Here is a 21,542-nt window from a genome sequence, read left to right on the forward strand (position 1 = left end):
TTCCAATATCGCAATAATTTGACCCCAAATGGATTTCCAGAATTTGAGTATAAATAATATAGCAAATGATCCAATGTCCCTATATCAAGATGACAATGCCAGCATCTATTAGATTTAGAACTGTCCAACCTTTAACCGGGGTCCAAAAAGATCTATGTAACTAGATAAACTCTTAATACCATATACACCACTGAGAACTTTACGATCTGCAGATCACAATTTACTCGTAATTCCCTCCCTAAAAGTCATTAATACTCGATACTATGGATCACTTTACCCTCTTAGAGAAAAAAAAAACACAATCGCTTTAAGAGCAGCTTAAAGTCTTTTTTATTTAAAGATGCTTTTCATACTTAAATATCAAATGTATGATACTTCTTTTTAAACCAGTATACAACTCAGGAGACATCAGAAATTCCCCCTGTCAACCCTTTATGTGTTTCCCTAGCCTCCTTTTGTACGGCGACGGGCCTGGGTTATCGGCAGCTCACTGGGTGGGCGACTTGTTGACGTTGGTCACGCCGCGCAGCCGACGATGCAGGAGATTCAGAGGCGAAGTCGCTGGAGGTGGGCTGCTGCCGAGTACCCAAGGAGAAAATTCCTGCAGGTAAGGGAAGTCGCGTCGGTCTCCCTGGGTCGCCGTCGGGAAAAGGGGCGACTTCCCTTCCGCTTCCCCTTCTTCTCCTAACCCCCCCCCCCCGGCTTCCTTCGCTGATTGGTTCCTTCTCCTCCTCCTTCCCCCCTCCCCCCTCCCATCTTCTCGCTCCGGCTTCGGCCGATTTGGCCTCGCTCCTCCCTATACGGGATCGGAGCTTGTTCTAACTTGTAGTTCAACCCTTTCCTTGTTGTATCATGTCTGTCCTTGTGTGATTTGACCTATTAATCTCTTTCTTACACCTCTCCTAAGTTCAATCAATTTGTACCTTCTTTTAATCTTTTGTAAACCGCATAGAACTTCACGGTACTGCAGTATATAAACTGCTATTATTATTATTATGTAATCTTATTTTATAATAACGTACCCCATTTTAAAGTGTACATCGCTTAGAAGTATTATGAACGATATAATCAAATTTTAAATCAACCTATAAGTTAAAAAATATATATATATATAAATAAATATCCAGGTCCTACTTTCTTTCACATTTAAAAAAAATGACCACAGCAATCTGAATATCAGCTGGCTAATGTCCAGGGCATTTGGAGCAAGAAAATCTACACGAACTTCAAAATGACTGACATGTCAGAAAAGAAACAAGAAGCTGAAGATGAATGACAGTTAAGTACAGATGGAAGGAAAAGTGAAAAATAAACAGAATGGCTTGTTACCGGATAACCGTCGCGTCCTGGCTGCCCCTGTTATGATTGAATAAGTAAGATATTAAAAAAAAAAAAAAAAAAATCAAGACGTACAATGCTCATAACTTGACAATGCATTCTAATAGTTGTAGATCCGTGCACAACCCATCTCATTGGTCAGGTGAACACAAATCGAATGGGAAGGAACTATTCAAAGCACTGGTTGACCATTTTAATTGCACTTTCTTGAAAATGAGTAACGCAACTGAGAGCATAACAACTTCTGATAACTCACTCTATTTGTGCAGGGTTTATCTGCCCAATGTGGGCACGAATGGTTGCAGCTAGGAATTGGTATTGGACAAACGATGGAATTTTATATTTTGTGGCCATAAGACAGTTGGTGTCAGGTCAAAAGCGCGCCGGGACAAAGGCGCGCCCAGACAATTGAGCACAGCGCGGAGGCGCGCGCCGCTCAAAATTACTGTTTTTAGGGCTCCGATGGGGGGACGTGGGGGGGGGAACCCCCCACTTTACTTAAGAGAGATCACGCCGCGTTGTGGGGGCGTTGTGGGGTGTGGGGGGGGTTGTAACCCTCCACATTTTACTGAAAACTTCACTTTTTCCCTGTTTTTAGGGAAAAAGTTAAGTTTACAGTAAAATGTGGAGGGTTACAACCCCCCAAACCCCCCATAACACCGGCGCGATGTCTATTAAGTAAAGTGTGGGGGGGTTCCCCAACAAAATCCCCCGTCGGAGCCCCTAAAAACTGTAATTTTCTTTGGCGCGCGCCTCCGTCTTGCGCTCAGTTGTCGGCGCGCGCCTTTGTCTTTCGCGCCGTTGTCTATGAACCAAGACAGTTAGGGAGCCTGATGCCGATATCTTGGGTTTACTGCCTTAAAACATCTGCATCCTCGGTTCAGTAGCCTTGGAAGGTTGAAATCTTAATCTGAAACCCTAATTATGTTAAAATCTTTGCCTAAAATCATCCAAATATTTGACATATTAACTTGTATTCCAGAAGTATTAAAAAGTTTGACTTTATTCTGAATGTATCATTTTTTAAATCTATATTAGATTAATCCCCCCTTTTACAAAACCGTAGCACGGTTCTTAGAGCTGGCCGCGGTGGTAACAGCTCTAATGCTCATGGAATTCGTATGAGCATCAGAGCTGTTACCACCATGGCCGGTACTAAAAACTGACCTATGTTTTGTAAAAAAAAAGGGGGGGGGGGTGTAAAGAAACACCAACCCCCTCTTTTACGAAACTGCGATAGCAGTTTCTATCGCAGAGAGCCGCGCTGAATGGCCCGCGCTGCTCCCGATGCTCATAGGAACTCAATGAGCGTCGGGAGCAGCGCGGGACATTAGTTTTTAAGACAATTAAAAATAATACTCCTGCATATATAGATAGGCTCCTGATTCCTTATAGTTCGTCAAGAGTTCTTAGATCTTCCTCACAAGCTACCCTATATGTTCCCTCTTTAAAAATCATTGGTACTCGCCGTGACCTGATCTTTTCAGTTACTGCCCCAACTATTTGAAACTCACTCCCTCTATATTTACGGCTTGAACAGGACTTGAAAAAATTTAAGAATAGTTTAAAGTGTCTTCTTTTTAAAGAAGCCTTTAACTAAAAGTTTAATTTTCCGGTTAATTCCGAATTTCATCTTCCTTTATTAAATTCAGATTATATTCCCCTTCTCTTTAGATTTTCCAGTCCTCAAATTTCTTTTCTTCACACCTTCCCTATGTACTAACCCAACCTGCTTATTTTTTTTTTTTATTTTTTTTTAATTGTATTTTTTCTTTCTTCCCCCTTTCCTATTGTTTCATGTGTTTGTCTACCCCAGTTTGTTGTTTTTTGTTTTTTTTTAATTTTAATTTTAAAGTAGTTAATTTTAATTACAATGTATTTGTGATTTTAGAAATCCAATTTTATTTTTTTGTAAAACGCTTTGTATCCTGAAAAGCGTTTAATCAAATAATATAATAATAAACTTGAAACATTCAGCACGCTCCCCGCTAAAAACCACTATCACAGTTTCGTAAAAGAAGGCCCAAGTTGCACAAGAACATTTTTCTGTTTAATCTCAGGAATGGAAGAGATAAGAGTCAGGTCTGCTGAATCTTCTCAGCTGGTAGAATGCATATATCTGTGTGTCTTTATCCAAATGATTTTGGGTTATTGTTTGTCCATCCCTATATCTTTCTCTTCCGATTTATTCACGAAATGAGCAAGATTTGGAAAAATTTAAAAGTAATTTAAAAACATTTCTTTTTAACGATGCTTTTAATACTTAATTCAATAATTTTTAAGGCCAGTAATTTTATTAGTTTATACCTTAGTGTTAAAATGTTTTCCCTATTGTGTTTTTCCTTTGTTTCGCTTTTCTTTAATCAATTGTATTTCAAAACCTTATCTTACCTTATGTAATGAAAATATGTATTAGCAATTTACCCAGTGTTATTACTTATAGTCTGTACTGTTTGTTTCTTATTGAATGTATTTTAAAATGTTCATCGCTTAGAATTTGATTAAGTGATTAATCAAGAAAAATAATAAAATTGAAACTTGATAGTGTTAATAAAAATATTTTATATATTAATGCTTCATGTAAGTGATAAATTATTTGATTTGCTTATTCTTCAAGGGAAAATATCAGTGTTTTACTTTTAGCTTGATACAGTAGTGTGCCATTGTATGTACTGTACAAGAGAAGAATCAATTTTTTACAAATTAAACTTAGGGCCAGATATGCTAAGGATTTTTTTCCATGGACAGAAAATAGGTGACAACATAATACATCTGTCTCTTAAAACCTCTCATTGGAAAGCAATGTGTTTAGGGACTGCATGTACAATTACTTCTGTGTGGTTTGGGAAAGTTTCTTCTTTTAATTTAACTGGAAAGAAGCTAGAACTTCAAACATTGCCTACTAAGTTGCACAATATTAACTTTATGAGCTCCATCGTTTGCTTTCTCTGTGAGTAATCCATGGAAATTCTGATGAATTATCACTCAAGATTCACATGTATCACCACTGTGTTATGGTATAGGAAATAAACCCCTGAGGTTCTATTTTCTGTGCACCACACAACACAAATATACTAAACACAATTATGAATACAATTTTTTGTTGTAAAATTCATTATGGGAATATATAAACCCGATATGTAAAATTACAGAATGTTAATACACATATTAATGCAGGGATATTAATGACTTTGACTTTTCAGACATTAGGGTAGAGAATGACACGGTGACAAAATTCATCACCGTTCCCGTCCCCGCGGATAACCACGGGAAACCATCTTCATGTCATTCTTTAAGGAGAGAGGAAAGAACCAGAGTATAATTGGGCACAACCACTGACCCGCAAGCTTTGCTTTGAAGAATGCTGGTGTAGAAGGACCGAGGTTGAAATAGACACTAGAAAATGACATGGGATTATTTCCTGCGGTTATCCGCGGGGATGGGAACGGTGATGAATTTTGTCACCGTGTCATTCTCTACATTAGGGATAGGTAGGCTGAAGATCATTCAAAGTACCACAATAAGCAGGCAAAGTTTCTAAAATTTACCCAAAAGAATCCCCCCCCCCAAAGAATGAAAAGCCATGTTTTAAAGGCAGATGTAGAACCACTCCCTGATGCAGCCAATAGCGAAACATGACCCATGTTGGCGGTGGGACCTATTGCAGGCCAATTAAGATAGGTGCGATTCTTACATTTGTATAAAAAGTTTTTTTAAATGATTACGTTAAGTTGTTTTGAAAAAAATAAATACAGTGATTAAGATAAGTGATTTTAACTAAACCAACGAAGAGACAGGCGAGTCGATGATGGGTCAAGTGTGAAAAGAGTGGCCACTGACATTTGGTATTACAGTGTCGAGTACGATGTTCCCGGTGTAGGATATTATATTCAGTTGAAGCTGATACGCTATTTTTCAATTTTTCGAGTTTCATCATAGCTTGGGATTCTTTCTTTATAGCCACGCCACAAAAACATCAACTGGAAACACAACAGTCCAAAGAGAAAAGGACAGCTCTGTTCATTATTTCTGCCCAGTTGTATTGATGAGGAGACCAAGGCTCAGTTATCAACACTTCGCACCTAACAACTGAATTGAGTGAGTAGTTAGAAACAAATGTGTTAAAGAGGCTTAAAGGCCAAAATTATATCATCACAGTCCCCAGACATTGATGAACCAAATTAGTTGAACTTGGCTTCGCAGAAGAGCACATTGTGATTGAATGCTAGATGGATTTCATTAGCTTAATCTGCTTCAGGGCAGCCATTTTTAAAAGGCAACCTGGAGTATCTGAGTATACTGCAAGAAAACATCTGCTACCAATTTTCATGCTAGACACGTCACCTGAGCAAAACATAAGAGAGAAAAAGGTCATGATGACTTAGCTTTGTTGATGCAAGGTTACAATCCATAGTACTTACAGAAGGACCTGCAAAAGAGAACAAAGAGAAATAATTGAGCCTGATAGGCCAAAACATCCCACTCATAAGTATGTTACAGCATGAGATGACCATCTGGGCTTTTTACTTATATGAGTGGAGGTGTGGCCTAGTGGTTAGAACTTTTGCCTAAGCACCATGTAAGGTTGTAAGTTCGATCCCGGCTCCCTGTGATTCTGGGCAAGTCACTTACACCCCCACCCCCTCTTTCACAAAACTGTAGCTATGAGCGTCCGAGCTGTTACTGCACTGCGGTTTTGTAAAAAGGGGGGGGGGGGTGTTAATCTCTCTGTTTCCCCAGGTACCAGAGTTAATAAATCCCAATAAATAAGTGTAAGGTAATTTTGAAACAGGGAAAACTAGGTAAAAAGACAAGTTCAAATATTGACGAGAGGTTACAGAGATATACAAGCCCTCCAAAAAGTGACCCAATGAATTTCAATAGAAACAGAACCTCGAAAGATTCAAATCAAACCTAAAGTCCTTTTTATTCAAAGATGCATTTGACTTATAACTCCTGGCATCCAGATCCTATTTTCTACCACAGACGTAATTCCCCCTTCTACGTCGTCCTATCCTATTTAAAATTATTTCCTTCCTCTTACCTCTTGTAATCGTTGTTGGTGCATAATGTCCATGTGAACATCTACATTGGTCTTGTTAATGACGAATGTTTGTCTATCCCCCAGTTCTATAATTGTATTATTGTAAAACCGCTTAGAAATCTAATAAGCGGGATAACAAATTTTTGTTCCGCTTGTTCCTCTTCTACGGAATGTTTATAGATTTTCACATGCAAGAGGCTCTCATCGATTTAAACTTTCTCTCCCTTCTAGGAAAGGAATTCAAGGAGATAAGAATTTTAGCAGCACTCTGGCGTTTAAATTTCCCCAACTATGGAATGAACTTCCTCTAATTTTGAGGTGTCCCAGCTCCTTCCAATCTTTAAAAACTTTTTTATTCGCTAAACATTTAGAAAACGAATTCTCTTGTATTTTAGCTTATTTTTTCACTTAATGTTAACCGCGTCGAGCTTCCTTTGGTTGAAGACCCGGTATATAAGGTTAAGTTTTTAGTTTAGTTTAATAAAACTTGGAACTCTAGGTTTTGCACTCCACGAATTAGCAGAATGGGATGAAAATGGACATGTAAGAAAAAACAGTAAGGCCTATAGATGTTAAAAAAAAAAATCCTTCCTAAAATTATCCCTTTAAAGCAATGGATGGTTTAAGCAAAATGCAATATCCATTTGTATCACTGGGCAGGATATTTCTGGGATGTGCTCATATTTTTATGATTTGCTAGGTTTAAGTCTCTGTCCCTTACTTCCGCAAATACAATTAAGTTCTCTTTTGATCCAACAGCTGTCAAAGACCGATTTACTCAGTTAATTGAGACCCCAATGTGTTAATCTTCTGGTTCTGTGCTCATTTTGTGTGGGCTACGATTACTTCAGACAAAGCAAGTATTGTAACTCGCTGAAAGAGTGCTAACCTAGAAAAAAACCGCTCTGCTAATCTTAGTGCCGTTAGAATGCAAATGCATGCTAATGAGCCATATATGGAATGACTGTTGAGGCAGCTACTATAAAGATTAACACTTTTTCTTTTACTTAACTCACTACTGCTGAAGCGAAGCCTCTTATGTTCCCACGGACCTTAACGGAAGCCAATGGGAAGTTAATAAAATCAGCGCTGGATCTTCAACTTGGGAGCCCCCTGGAAATGGAACCCCCCTGTTTGGGATTCAAAGGTACAGGGAGCCTTTGTCCTTCAGGGCGTAGATTAGCGTATCGCAAACTGTGTGCTGCGGCAAGATTCCAGGTGTGCCGCAAGTCGCCAGTGAGGAGGAGAGTCGCCGGCTGACTGCTTACAGGACGTGCCTCTCACGGTGAGAGGCACGTTCTGCAGGCAGTCAGCCGGTGCCAGCACCTCGCCTCCTCATTGGCACCTCTGCTGTTGCAGAACCCCCCGTCCTAAACTAAACTAAACCTTAAGTTTATATACCGCATCTTCTCCACAGATGTAAAGCTCAGCACGGTTTACAAGAACTTAAATATAGGAAGAGCAGAATAAAGGGTTGGGGTTGCGTAAAGGGGGGAAGAGAAAGGGTTGGGGATGCGTGAAGGGGGGGGGGAAAAGAGAAAATTACATTTTTGTGAAAAGCCAAGTTTTCAGGTGCTTACGGAATAGTTGGAGGGAGTTCAGGTTCCGTAATGGGACAGTAAAATTGTTCCAAAGTCCTGTGATTTTGAAAAGGAGGGATTTTCCCAGTTTACCCACATAGATAATACCATGTAGAGAGGGGAAGGATAGTTTATGTTTTTGGGTGGGCCTGGTGGAGTCAGGACTCGAGGAGTTATAAGATAGTGGGATTAGGGGGTGGGAGGGGGGAAGGACCTTTGCACATGTGCAAATGGCAATGTGATGGCACTGATACCCATGCATTTCCAGATACTTTCTGGCCACGGCACAGGGTTTAGCGTGCCACGGCGTCCAGAAGTTTGCGAGACACTGGCATAGACCACAAAAGTCTGGCCAGCACTGGTTTTGTTTCCCAACTATTGAAGCTGCCAATGAAGCCCCCAACTCCAGCCCATCCCAATCTGTCCAGCCTTGATCAGGGCATAGACCGCAGAAGTCTGCCCAGCACTGGCTGTGCTTCACAATTACTGGACTTCTCATCTAAGCCCTGCCAAGTTTCCTTGAGTCCATTCTTTCCATACAACATTCCTTTGTGTTTATCCCACATATTTTTGAATTCCGTTAACTTTTTCATAGGGTTATCAGATGTCCGGGAATGACCCGGGCTCCTGGACGGACTTTCCAAAACCCAGCATTTGTCTGGATTTTGGAAAGTTCCTACAAGCTCTGGCTGCATCTAGAGGGCCTCTGAGCATGCACAGATGACGTTACACACATCATGCTCTAAGTCCTCCAGGTGTGGCCAGAGCTCCTCACAAAGAGAGGAGGCTTGCTGGGGGGCAGGAGGGCAGAAAGGGGTGGGGTGTTAGCGACTAGCGCGGCAGGCAGTTGAAAGTGCGATATTCCGCAGCTTGATAAAGGGAGCCCATAGTAACCCTAGGAAGAGACTTTGAGTTTATAACCTTAGATGCTAAAGATAACTGGGCTGCAAGGTGCCGGGTGCGCAGAACCACTGAGCACTAACTGGGAAAAAAAAACCCAACTCCTGCAGAGCACATACAATATACCACATAGCAAAGGTGCACAACTTCTGGCCTCGCCAGGCCAGGTTTTCAGGATTTCCCACATGAATATGCATGAGATCAATATGCACACAATGGAAGCAGTGCAGGCAAACAGATCTCATGCAAATTCACTGGGGAAATCCTGAAAACCTGACTGGATTCGGCCCTCGAGGGCTGGAGTTGTGCACCCCTGCCATACAGAATGTAGTAGTGTGAACCTGCTTATTTTCCAAGACTTCTTTTTGGCAAAGAAAGAACTAGAATGTTTTTTTGGCAATTAGAAGTAAAAATGAGCAAATTTTTTTGTTTACCATACTTCCTTTCCCAGGCACCACTTAAAATCCAGCAACTGCGCTCACGCACTGTTTGGAATTATGTTTATAAAGTGGCCTGAAGTAGGGGAGTCATTTGATTAATGGACATTCCTATATGTCTAAATATTTTAGCACACATGCAAAGCTCAAACCCCTTTTTCTTTTGAGGTGGGGGGGGTGGGGGGGGCGGCCCTCACAAGGGAGTATTTTCTTTAAAGCATCACCAGAGAAGAGCAACTAGGCTAATAAAGGGTATGGAGGTCCTCTCATATACTGACAGACTGAAAAGGCTGGGGCTGTTCTCCCTGGAAAAGCGGAGACTTAGAGGAGACATGATAGAAACCTTCAAGATCATGAAGGGCATAGAAAAAGTAGACAGGGACAGATTTTTCAAATTACGGTGAACCACAAGTACAAGGGGGCACTCAGAGAAATTGAAAGGGGAAAGGTTTAGAACAAACGCCAAAAAGTTCTTTTTCACCCAGAGGGTGGTGGATACATGGAACGCGCTTCCAGAGGCTGTGGTAGACAGGAGCACGTTACAGGGCTTCAAAGAAGGTTTGGATAGGTACCTGGAGGACAAAGGGATTGAGGGGTACAGATAGGAGTAGAGGTAGGTTATAGGGATAGGATTAGAGGTAAGTTATAAAATAGTCAGAGACCACTGTTCAGGCAATAAGCCTGATGGGCCGCCGCGGGAGCGGACCGCTGGGCAAGATGGACCTCTGGTCTGCCCCAGCGGAGGCAACTTCTTATGTTCTTATGTCCCTCTCATACGAGTTTCTTTATTTCTTCACTTCATTCTTGATTCCTTTGGTCTTATCCATAGATTTGTTTTCCCATTTGAAGATTTTGTCTTATTTATTCATTTAGACATGTTTCTATATTTATTTTGAAATAAAATCTGTGTATTTTTATCAGTCTTGCCTGACCCTGTCAGTGTCCACATGTGATCATTCTATCCAGTATCCTGGAGGCACATTTTAGATAGAACATGCAAATCAGAATTGAGATGTGCAGATCGGGACATGTCTAAAATATATGCAGGTATAGACGTGTGCATGTCGGTTACTGTGTCTCAGGAAAGTCCATTTTACAAGCATCATCATCTAAACCGGTGTCAGGTCAAAGGCGCGCCCAGACAATTGAGCGCAGCGCGGAGGCGCGCGCCGCTCAAAATTAATGTTTTTAGGGCTCCGACGAGGGGGCGTGGGGGGGGAACCCCCCCCACTTTACTTAATAGACATCGCGCCGCGTTGTGGGGGCGTTGTGGGGGGGCGTGGGGGGTTGTAACCCCCCACATTTTACTGAAAACTTCACTTTTTCCCTGGTTTTAGGGAAAAAGTTAAGTTTACAGTAAAATGTGGAGGGTTACAACCCCCCAAACCCCCCATAACGCCGGCGCGATGTCTATTAAGTAAAGTGGGGGGGTTCCCCAACAAAACCCCCGTCGGAGCCCCTAAAAACAGTAATTTAGAGCGGCGCGCGCCTCCGCGCTGCGCTCAATTGTCCGGGCGCGCCTTTGTCTTTCGCGCCATTGTCTATGAACCTCTAAACCAGTGTTTCCCAAGTCAGTCCTGGAGTACCCCCTTGCCAGTCAGGCTTTCAGGATATCCACAATGAATATGCATGAGATTGATTTACATACTTTGCCTCCATTTCATGTAAATCTCATTCATAAAAACATAAGAATAGCCTTACTGGGTCAGACCAATGGTCCATCAAGCCCAGCAGCACGTTCTCATGGTGGCCTATCCAGGTCCCTAGTACCTGGCAAAAACCCAAACAGCAGCAACGTTCCATATAAAATCCCAAAGAAATAGCAAGATTCCAGAATCCCAAAGAACAACAAGATTCTACAACCCGAAATAGTAGCAACATTCGATGCTACCGATCCAGGGCTTCCCCCATGTCTTTCTCAATAACAGACCACGGACCTTTCCTCCAGGAACTTGTCCAAAACCTTTCTTAAAACCAGCTACGCTATCTGCTCTTACCACAACCTCTGGCAATGCATTCCAGAGCTTAACTATATTCTGAGTGAAAAAATATTTGTTCCTATTGGTTTTAAAATTTAATTTATTTATTCAATTTTCTATACTGTTCTCACAAAGGAGCTCAGAACGGTGTACATGAATTTATTTATACTTTAACCACTGCATCACCCTATAACTTCGAGTGTTCCCTAGTCTTCACTGAGGATATCCTAAAAAACCTGACTGGCAACGGGGGTACTCTAGGACTGATTTGGAAACACTGATCCAGACTATCAAGAGGGTCAACCATGCAACATAAACCTATATGTGCCAAGGAAAGGCTGAAAAATTTGCGGCTGTACTCACTCGAGGAACGTAGGGAGAGAGGAGACATGATCGAGATGTTTAAGTATATTACTGGCCGTATCGAGATGGAAGAAGAGATTCTCTTTCTCAAAGGACCCTCAGCCACAAGAGGGCATCCGTTCAAACTCAGGGGCGGGAAATTTCATGGCGACACCAGGAAATATTTCTTCACCGAGAGAGTGGTTGATCCTTGGAACGAGCTCCCGGTGCAGGTAATCGAGGCAAACAGCGTGCAAGAATTTAAGAGCAAATGGGATGCCCATGTGGGATCCCTTAGAGGGTTAAGCCAAGGGAACCTGTCACCAGGAGTGGGATCCCTAGGATAGTAGACTTGGGGGTGGGTCAGTAGAGTGGGAAGACCTGATGGGCTAGGGCCCTTATCTGCCGTCATCTTCTATGTTTCTATGTGTATATTGGTAGTTCAGAACAAACATGTGCCTGCCAGCCATTTTACACATCTGTGTTTTCTGAAGCTGTCAGACTAAAACTCAACCCGGACAAAACAAAATTCTTCCTAGCCACCCCCAAAGACAAAATCAAAGACACCACAATCCAAGTGAAAGGATTGGTTTTCCCACTCGAACAAACATTAAAAATACTAGGAGTCACGCTTGACAAACATTTATCCCTAGAAAATCACACCGACCTCACTGTCAAGAAAGGCCTTTCAGCACTCTGGAAACTCCGTACCATAAAGAAATACTTTGATGACACCGCATTCCGCCTACTAGTTCAATCCTCCATTCTCAGTATACTGGACTATTGCAATATCATTTACCTAAGCTCCACAAAGAAAATCACCAGAAGACTAAAACTGATTCAAAACACAGCCGTCCGCCTCATTTTCGGCCTGAACAAATGGGAACACATCACTCCCTTCTACCACCAACTGCATTGGCTACCTTTCGAATCCCGAGTCCTTTTCAAGTTCGCCTGCATCTGCTACAAAACAGTATTTGGTCTTTCACCAGAATACCTCTCCCCCCATTTCACTATGTATTGCACCAATAGGAAATCCCGCAGAATTCAGATGTTTGCCTTCCCCTCCATAAAATTATGCCAGCTCAAAGGATTCCTCGACAAAACCTTCGCCTTCCAGGCGGCCAGGCTGAACCCTTGGCTAGCCCAAATGATGCTAGTGGCCCCGACCTACCTTGACTTCAGAAAACTTCTCAAAACACACCTCTTCCGCGAACAGGACCCTTAACCCTTTTTCCCCGCTACAATCCTACCCCCCCCCACCCCTTCCTTTCTCTCCCCCTCCCCTCTCTTGGTTCCCTCTCCCTCCCTTTTCTCTTCCAATCCAAGTATGATAAAAATCTGCTAAAACCCCAATACTTCCTTCCTTGTTGCTTGTAATTCCGACAAAATTTTGTAAATCCGTGTTCAGACCAGATCCTAATTTAATTGATGTGAACTGCCTAGAACTCTCTGGATATGGCGGTATATAAGAACTTAATAATAATAATAATAATAATAATAATAATATTCTTTGCCACTTTCGGTTTTGGGAGAGACCAGAAATACTGAGGGGTGAAGGCAGAGACCAGTGGCGTGCTGGATGAAATAATTAATTACTGCTACTTCTATTTATTATTTCTATAGAGCAACCAGACGCACCCAGCGCTGTACATTAAACAGTCAAGAGACGGTCTCTGCTCGAAAGACCTTACAATCTCATTAAGAGAGAGACACAGGACAGAGGTGAATCTATGCATATTGCATAGGTAGGGATTTACAAGGATATGGCAGGCAACTATAGGGGGGAATGACACAGATATTGGTGGTTTACAGGTTGGTGGGTTTAGGACTTAAACGCAGCTCCAAAAAGTAGGTCTTCAATCTAGATTTGAATACCCCCAGAGAGGGAACCTGATTCAACATCCACGCATCTGTCTCCCCCTCCTCCACCCCCTCCGTATTCCCCTTCTCCATTCTTTATTTTGATATAATGTAGTTCTTCCCCTTTCCCCATCGTTTTCGTTTCTTTTAATTTATTTTGTTTGTCTATGTATTGATTTGAATGAATTATTAATCGGTTTTAAAAATCTTGTACTGTTACTTTGTGATTTATGTTATACCCGTGGAGGGGCATAATCAAGATACATCTAAGTCCATTTTGGGCCTAAGTCGCTAGTTGCCCAAAGTCAAGCAAGGGAAAAGGCCCATTTTCGAAAAATACGTCCAACATATTTTTTTTTAATGAAAGTCGTCTAACTGTACGTCTAGCCATCTGTTAGTCCAGACCGCTAAGTCCATCTTTATACTCCATTTTCATCCAAAAATTTGTCCAAGTCAAAACGCCTAGAAAAAGACCTTTTGGATGTGGGCGGGTGTAATCATGAAAAATCAGGTTGACTCTTTGGTTTGAAAGGGTTTCTATACTCTATGGAAACTAAGAACTATTAGAGCATATTTTGATATTAACTCCTTTCGACAGTTAGTTCAATCATTGGTCCTTAGTCAGTTAGATTATTGTAACATCGATCATCTTGCTGGTGCTCAAAAAAATCTCCAAAGACTGCGCATAATTCAGAATGCAGCAGTCAAACTGATTTTTTATTTAAAGAAGTATGACCATCTTACTGATTTCTATCGTCAATTGCACTGACTTCCAACTGAGGCACGAGTTAAATTTAAGTTTGACTGTATTTGTTTTAAGGTATTAACAGGTTTAATTCCAGAGTATCTTATGGAATCTTTCATTATTACAAATTCTAAACATTCTAGAAAGTCTCATTCATTATTCTCATTTCCTTCTGTAAAGGGCTGTAAATATATGAAATTTCAGGAACGATTGCTGTCTTTTCAGGCAGCCTTATGGATTAGGGATCGAACTCACATATTCACACTTTCAAATTCGTATCAACAATTTCGACGTGCCTTAAAGACGCATCTTTTTAGGGAATCTTTCGGAAGTTAGATATTGGATGTTTATTCATTTGTATTACTAGTCTTTGTGAACCGCATAGAACTTAAATGGTATTTGCGGTATACAAATGAGTTTTATGTTATGTTAAGTTATGTCAACAAAGTGATGGACTGGATACCCAAAACATTGCACCAGAGTAGTGGGGTACCTTACAGGGCACTGATGTGAACTTCGCAAAAAGGGTGCCACATACACATCTCATCACAACAACCTTATAGGTCATGGTGAGACCACCAAAACATCCCCCAGAACTGACTAGACCCACCTGTCTACCACCACAATAGTCCTTATGGCTGCAGGTGCCACTTATATGGCAGCACATAAGGGTTTGGGTTTTTTTTTGAGGTGGTTAGAGTGGCTTATGGGCCTGGGTCCTCCTCTCCATGGTTCACAAGCCCCCCCTCCCCCCAGACCACTTAAGCCACCTCTGTGCAGCTCTACTAGGCTTTCCTATGCCAGGCTGCCAGGTGCTGATGTTCTGGAGACAGATATGTAAAGTTGTTATTACAATTTTTATGGCAGGGGGGGGGCAGTGATCACTGGGGGAGTGTGTAGGGGTTTGTACTTTGTCCCTACAGTGGTTACCTGGTCACTTTGGATACCTTCTTGTGACTTAGACCTGGTTTTAGATGGCCTAAGTCACAACGTCCAAGTTCCATCTAGGCAGTGCTGTAAAACTTTCGGTTATACATGGAGTACGACTAAATCTAGGACGGCCCACGTCCCGCCCAAATCCCGCCCTCACCACTCCTCCTAAAACGCCCCTTTTAGCTCTGGGTGTACTGCAGCACTGTGAAGGCTTAAGTCGTTTTTAGATACGTCTAAAACCCGGTTCGCTTATCGGCACTCGGACGACTTGTCTCACTGATCGTCTAAGTGCCGATTTAGGCTGGTTTTTAGACGGATTTCAGTTTCGATTATGAGCCCCTTATTTTTTTTTTAGATGTACACCGCCTAGAAGTCTGATTAGGCAGTATAATAAATTTTTAATAAACCGGGAAAACTTAATAATAATAATCATTGTGTTGACATGAGTGTATGCATAGAGGTCTGCCAGACGCGGCCCCCAAGCTTGGGGAGGTTCATGTGGGGGCGGGGCTGAGGGTGGAATGGAGTGGGGTCAGGTGTCCTCTTTTTTTTTTTTTTTAAGAGGAAATCTGGCATACCTAATCTGGGGACCATCTGATATTCATCACATGAATCCAGAGAAGTATCCAGAGAAGTTAGGGCAGCTATTTATGCAGCCCTGCCTGCCTGGATAGTTCTCTGGCACCTGTGGTGTCCAGGTGACTTCCATGTTCACTCCAACTCTACCCTTGGCCTGCCACTGCTCTATCCAGTGATGCGCTTCTAAAAACCTGGGGATAATCTGTCAGAGCCTTTTCTACAGGTTATCTCCCACTGAATAACAGCCCCCAAATAATAAAAATGTTGGTCCTTTTGCCCCTCTAAGGAATTAAAAAAAAAAAAAAGGACGCAGGCCATGTCCTCTAGAAGTGGTTGTATGCACAGTTTTGCAAATGTAAACCGAAAAAGCATGGTAGGAAGTCACTTGAATGAAAGCAGTTATGTGAAGTCCAAATTATTATTGAGATATTGAACTTAAAAAAAACCTGAAGAGGGGGGGTCAAAATGAGACGATGCATTTTTGTGTAGGAATCGAATGTTGCTGCATGTCTTAGCATACCACAGCTTGTGTGAGCTCTGGAAGGGAACATTTAATGCCTGATCAAAGTGAATTCTACTTGGAGCTTTTAGCATGAACACAGAGTGAAGAAGTCATTCCGTCCAGGAAAGCTAAACCATCTGAGACATCGACAAGAAGGTGATTCTTCTGTTGTAAACATCTCTTGAAGTCTGGCTTCTCCTGACAGTACTGAGAGCCGTTTCCCCCTCTGTCCAAGAGATGGAAGCAATTAAAAACAAGAACCAGATGACTTCAGAAATAAGGAGGCTAGGTCAGAAGGACTCAAAGGCTTCCATAAATCTGAAGCTTGTTTAACTGTACTGGCAATGGCAAGGCTATGCATTATTCGTGTTTATTACACAGAGGTTCGTGAAGTGTCTATAGACATGAAAAATGCAGAATGTTAAATGGCAAACAAAACCTTTGACATTAAAAAGCAAGAGAATTTTAGTGGGTCAGAGAAATGCATGTGCTCGTATTGAACATGGGGAGGTCAATTTTTTTAAAAACCCAACTTTGGGGGAATTATCAATATGGGCTACCATTAAGATGAATTATTTTAGCACAAGGTTGCATTGCATAAAATGGGATCTCTTCTAAAATAACCATATTGATAACCTCCCTCTCCTTACTCAGGTAACTAAGAAGTTGCCTGGGTAAAACTGAAGCTGATAACTCCTTTTTCCTCTGCACGCAAATGTGACATGATAAAAATGCTCTCACCTACAATACAAAGTGCTGGGTTTTGAAAAGCCGTCCGGACCCCCCCCCCAAACATGTCCTCAAAAAGAAAACATGTTCGGGAACATCCAAAGGTCTGGTAACCCTAAGTAAGGGGGGACCATGCCTTCATGCCTCCAGTGGTCATCTGATCAAGTCTAGCCTCAAACGTCCAAGTTTTGGCCTGGACGTTTTCCGCAATGTTCCATTATTGCAGAAAAATGTCCATATCATAAGTCCATATATAACCACAAAAAACAACCTCAAAATATTCAGGATGACGTAACTAGATAGAACTCACAAGGGAGAAAAGACCTCAGTGTCTAATAGGGGTCTTCCATCTTTTGGGGAGTTTTTTGACCGAGAATGTGTCTGCTAGTTTCAAGTGATATTTGCAACTAGCTTGTCTATGTGGGTTTGCTGTTTTGATAGCCCTTATTAGACACTGAGGTCTTTTCTCCCTAGTGAGTTCTATCTAGTTACGTCATCCTGAATATTTTGAGGTTGTTTTTTGCGGTTATATATTTATTTAACATCCTCTCTTGGTTTCATTTATTTTTGTCATATCATAAGTCCACCATAATCCCACCCAAAACATGCCCCCAACATATGCCCTTGAGATTTAGACGCACTTTAGACTAACAGCATCGAAAACTGTCTGAAAAATGTGTTTTGAAAAAGGCAACGGACATTTTAGCAAAAAAAAAAGAAAAAAAAAGTGTGTCCAAATGCCACTTTATGAGTGGTGTAGAATGGATTTAAGAGGATTGATCTTTTACTCTATCAAAAAAAATGCAGAGATTGCATTGGCTTCCGGTTGAAGCATGGGTTAAATTTAAATTTAAAAACTACAAAAAAGGCAGGAATAGTCAAGGTTCAGAGAATGGTCGCTCAGGGAAGAAAACCTGCACACCTAACAAATATCAACTAAGAGAAGGTCGAATATAGAGTATAGGGTGCCCTCAGTGTGGGGAAGCAGCGACGGGAGACAAGGCTCCAATGCTTAACAGCACCAGGTGAAGGTAATGTACCCACACCCGCACGCCATCATCGGGCACCCAGAAGTGTGCAATAAATGAAAAGTGATAAATCACAATTTAGTAAATAACAGTCAATTAAAGTGTATGTAAGGTAATGAACCACTGAGCGACCACTCACTGAACCCCCCCCCAGCCAACTCCCCAACAAAAGTAAAAATAAAAAACGCGGACTTGGCTGAAGGATAGAAACATCCCTGGGGCTCAAAGAACAAGACCTCACAGGATACCAGGTTCGACCAGCCTGGTTTCGGGACCAAACCCTTCTTCAGGAACCCATGATCACACAGTGGGAGTCCGAGTCAGCTGGAGGGTGGGCGGAGCAACCAGAGCGGAACCTTGACTATTCCTGCCTTTTTTGTAGTTTCTAGTTTAGGTTTCTGGCAGTATTTTTGGAGTTTTTGCGTTGTGATTGTATTTGTTTTAAGGCATTAGCAGGTCTAATCCCAGAGTATCTTATGGAATCTTTCATTATCACAAATTCCAAACATTCTAGAAAATCTCATTCACTATTTTCGTTTCCTTCTGCAAAGGGATGCAAATATAAGAAATTCCAGGAACGATTGCTGTCCTTTCAGGCAGTCTCATGGCTTAGGGATCTGACTCATAGTCACACTTTCAAACTCGTATCAACAATTTCAACGTGCTTTAAAGACGTATCTTTTTATTGAATCTTTCGGAAGTTAGACATTGGATGTTTATTCTTTTTTTATTGCTAATCTCTGTGAACCACATAGAACTTAATGGTATTTGCGGTATACAAGTGAGTTGTTATGTTATGTTACTAGGGGACAATCAATAAAGTTACAAAGAAATACTTTTAAAACCAATAGGAGGAAATATTTTTTCATGCAGAGAATAGTTAAGCCCTGGAATGTGTTGCCAGAGGATGTGGTAAGAGCAGTTAACGTAGATGGTTTTATAAAAAAAGTTTTGGACAAGTCCATAGTTTGCTATTGAGACAGACATGGGGGGAGGGGGGAAAGCCACTGCTTGCCCTGGATCGGTAACATGGAATATTGCTACTATTTGAGGTTTTGCCAGGTACTTGTGACCTGGATTGGCCACAGTGAAGACGAGATACTGGGCTAGATGGACCATGGGTCTGACCCAGTAAGGCTATTCTTTTTGGGATGCTTTTCTCTTGTGAAAATGATTCTCAGAGGGTTACAAAATCCTGGGCAGAGTGGAATTGATAAACTCAAATCTATTGTTTGCTATTTCAAAAAGTACAGGAACTAGGGGATTATATAGTGGTATCTTTAAAATAAATAGGAGAAAATATGTATTTTCATTCAATGCATAGTTAAAATAGAGCTGACCAGTGAGGCAGAATATGGGGCTGCTAGGTTCTAGCTGACTTAAGGGGTCTTTGCAGGACCCTCCTAGGTTTTGTGGACTGTGGATAGACTGGGGAAAGCCATTGCTTATTCTTGGATATCAGCAATGAGAAACAGATCTACTTTGTGACATCTCTTTGTCACTTGTGACTCAGATTGGCCACTGGCAGACACAGTGCTCAGAGCTGAGTCGGTTCAGCGGATGGCCACTAGGATGATCTCCGGGCTCAAGGGTCTCTCGTACGAAGAAAGACTAAACAAATTGCAGCTCTACACTCTGGAAGAGCGCAGGGAAAGGGGAGACATGATTGAGACATTTAAATACATCACAGGACGTGTCGAGGTGGAGGATGACATCTTCTTTCTCAAGGGACCCTCGGTCACAAGAGGGCAACCGCTCAAACTCAGAGGAGGGAAATTTAATGGTGACACCAGAAAGTATTTCTTCACGGAAAGAGTGGTGGATCACTGGAACAAGCTTCCAGTGCAGGTGATCGAAGCCACCAGCGTACTTGACTTTAAGAATAAATGGGACATCCATGTGGGATCCCTAAGGAGGTCGAGTCAAGGATCTAGGTCATTAGCACTCAGACTTAACGGGGTGGGCCAGTAGAGTGGGCAGTCTTGATGGGCTATAGCCCTTTTCTGCCATCATCTTTCTATGTTTCTAGGATGCTGGGTTCTATTCTATAGACACTGGTGTGACTCAGTATGGCTTTTCTTAAGTTCTTCTGGCTGCATCCAGTCTTACCATTCTCTAAAGACCCCGTCTTTTCCCTAACTTGCTTATTAAAAGAACATATGGAAGACTTGTCCACGCTCTCGCAACCTCACGATTAAATTACTGCAATCTACTTCTAACTGGTATCCCGCAGTGTCGCCTCTCCCCCTTGTAACCTGTGCAAAAACTCTGCTACACCACTCACCTTCTACCAACCTCGCTACGCTCATGTCGCCCCTCTCCTTAAGTCACTTCACTGGCTCCCTATCTGCCATCGCATACAGTTCAAGATCTTATTGCTGACCTACAAGTGTGTTCATTCTGCTGCCCCTCAATATCTCTCCTCGCTTCTCTCTCCTTATTCACCTCCCAGAGAACTCCATTCCTCAGATAAGCCGCTCTTAGCTTTACCTTTCTCCTCCACTGCCAATTCCAGACTTCGCTCCTTTCATCTAGCTGTCCCTTATGCTTGGAATAAATTATCCAAGTTTGTCCATCAATCTCCTTCCCCTGTTTAAAAGCAGACTGAAAACCGCATTTTTGATATAGCTTTCAATCCTTAACCCTACTCCTACACTCCAACCCAGCCCGTTGATTGACCGTTCCCCTTGACTGTATTCATGACATCCTGTGTGTCTTGGCTGTTTAGATTGTAAGCTCTTTCAAGCAGGGACTGTCTTCTTTGTGACTCTGAACAGCGCTGCTTGCATCTGGTAGCGCTTTAGAAATAATTCTTAGTAGTAGTAAGTGTGAAGAGTTTCAGTCTTTGGGAAGCAGAGCTGAGATTGTGATGTCATAATGCCTCATTCCACCAATAAGAGCCAACCTCATCAGTGATGTCACAATGGCTTGATTGTCCTGGACTCCCCTCTGCCCTTCAACCCAGCCAGCAGATTAACTCTTCCCCTTAACTGTATCGATGACATCCTGTTTGTCTGTCCTGGCTGTTTAGATTGTAAGCTCCTTCGAACAGGGACTGTTTTCATCTTCTTTGTGCTGCGTGCGTCTGGTAGCGCCATAGAAATAACTAATAGTGGTAAGACTTTCATAGATTTGTGCTTTCTGAAAAAAACTCCAATGCCCTCTGGCAATTAAAGTTCTCCTCCTAAAGGATTGTCTTCAGATTAGGGCGTTCATAAGCTACAATCAGCTTGTTTCTCTGTAAAGAATGAAAGGTTTCAAAGGAGTCCTACTTTAAAACCAACGATATCTGCAGTCCCTGGAGAAAGGCCTCACTGAACAAGCAAAGACCACGTTGAACCTCTTGGCACAGATATATATTTCATCTGGATTGTATGAAGCTGTTACAACATACTGACCCTTAGGGACAGATGTTATCACGCAGAGCAAAGTTGTACGCACTACTGCACTAGGGGAACACGGGATCAAGTTTACATGTGCTAAGTGCCTGAAACAAATATATAAATATGTCCAAATGATACGAAAACAAATATTTGGCAGCTA

The 21,542-nt window shown here is 41.9% G+C and overlaps 1 protein-coding gene across 11 annotated transcripts in view; it reads right to left on the reverse strand.

The window, feature by feature from the left end:
- Window positions 1–21,542, reverse strand: part of COL23A1 (collagen type XXIII alpha 1 chain) — a 354,065-nt gene that overhangs the window by 97,266 nt on the left and 235,257 nt on the right. For 10 of the 11 annotated variants that reach the window (XM_033927632.1, XM_033927626.1, XM_033927627.1 and 7 more), the window contains exons 4-5: window positions 5,760–5,767; window positions 1,330–1,356 (exon numbers count right to left, since the gene is read on the reverse strand). In XM_033927632.1, the coding sequence (XP_033783523.1) occupies window positions 1,330–1,356; window positions 5,760–5,767 (35 nt within the window). The remainder of the gene's footprint in view (window positions 1–1,329; window positions 1,357–5,759; window positions 5,768–21,542) is intronic. The other variant, XM_033927623.1, reaches the window with a different exon arrangement.

The sequence above is a fragment of the Geotrypetes seraphini genome, chromosome 18 (assembly GCF_902459505.1).
Source record: "Geotrypetes seraphini chromosome 18, aGeoSer1.1, whole genome shotgun sequence".
NCBI lineage: Eukaryota > Metazoa > Chordata > Amphibia > Gymnophiona > Dermophiidae > Geotrypetes > Geotrypetes seraphini.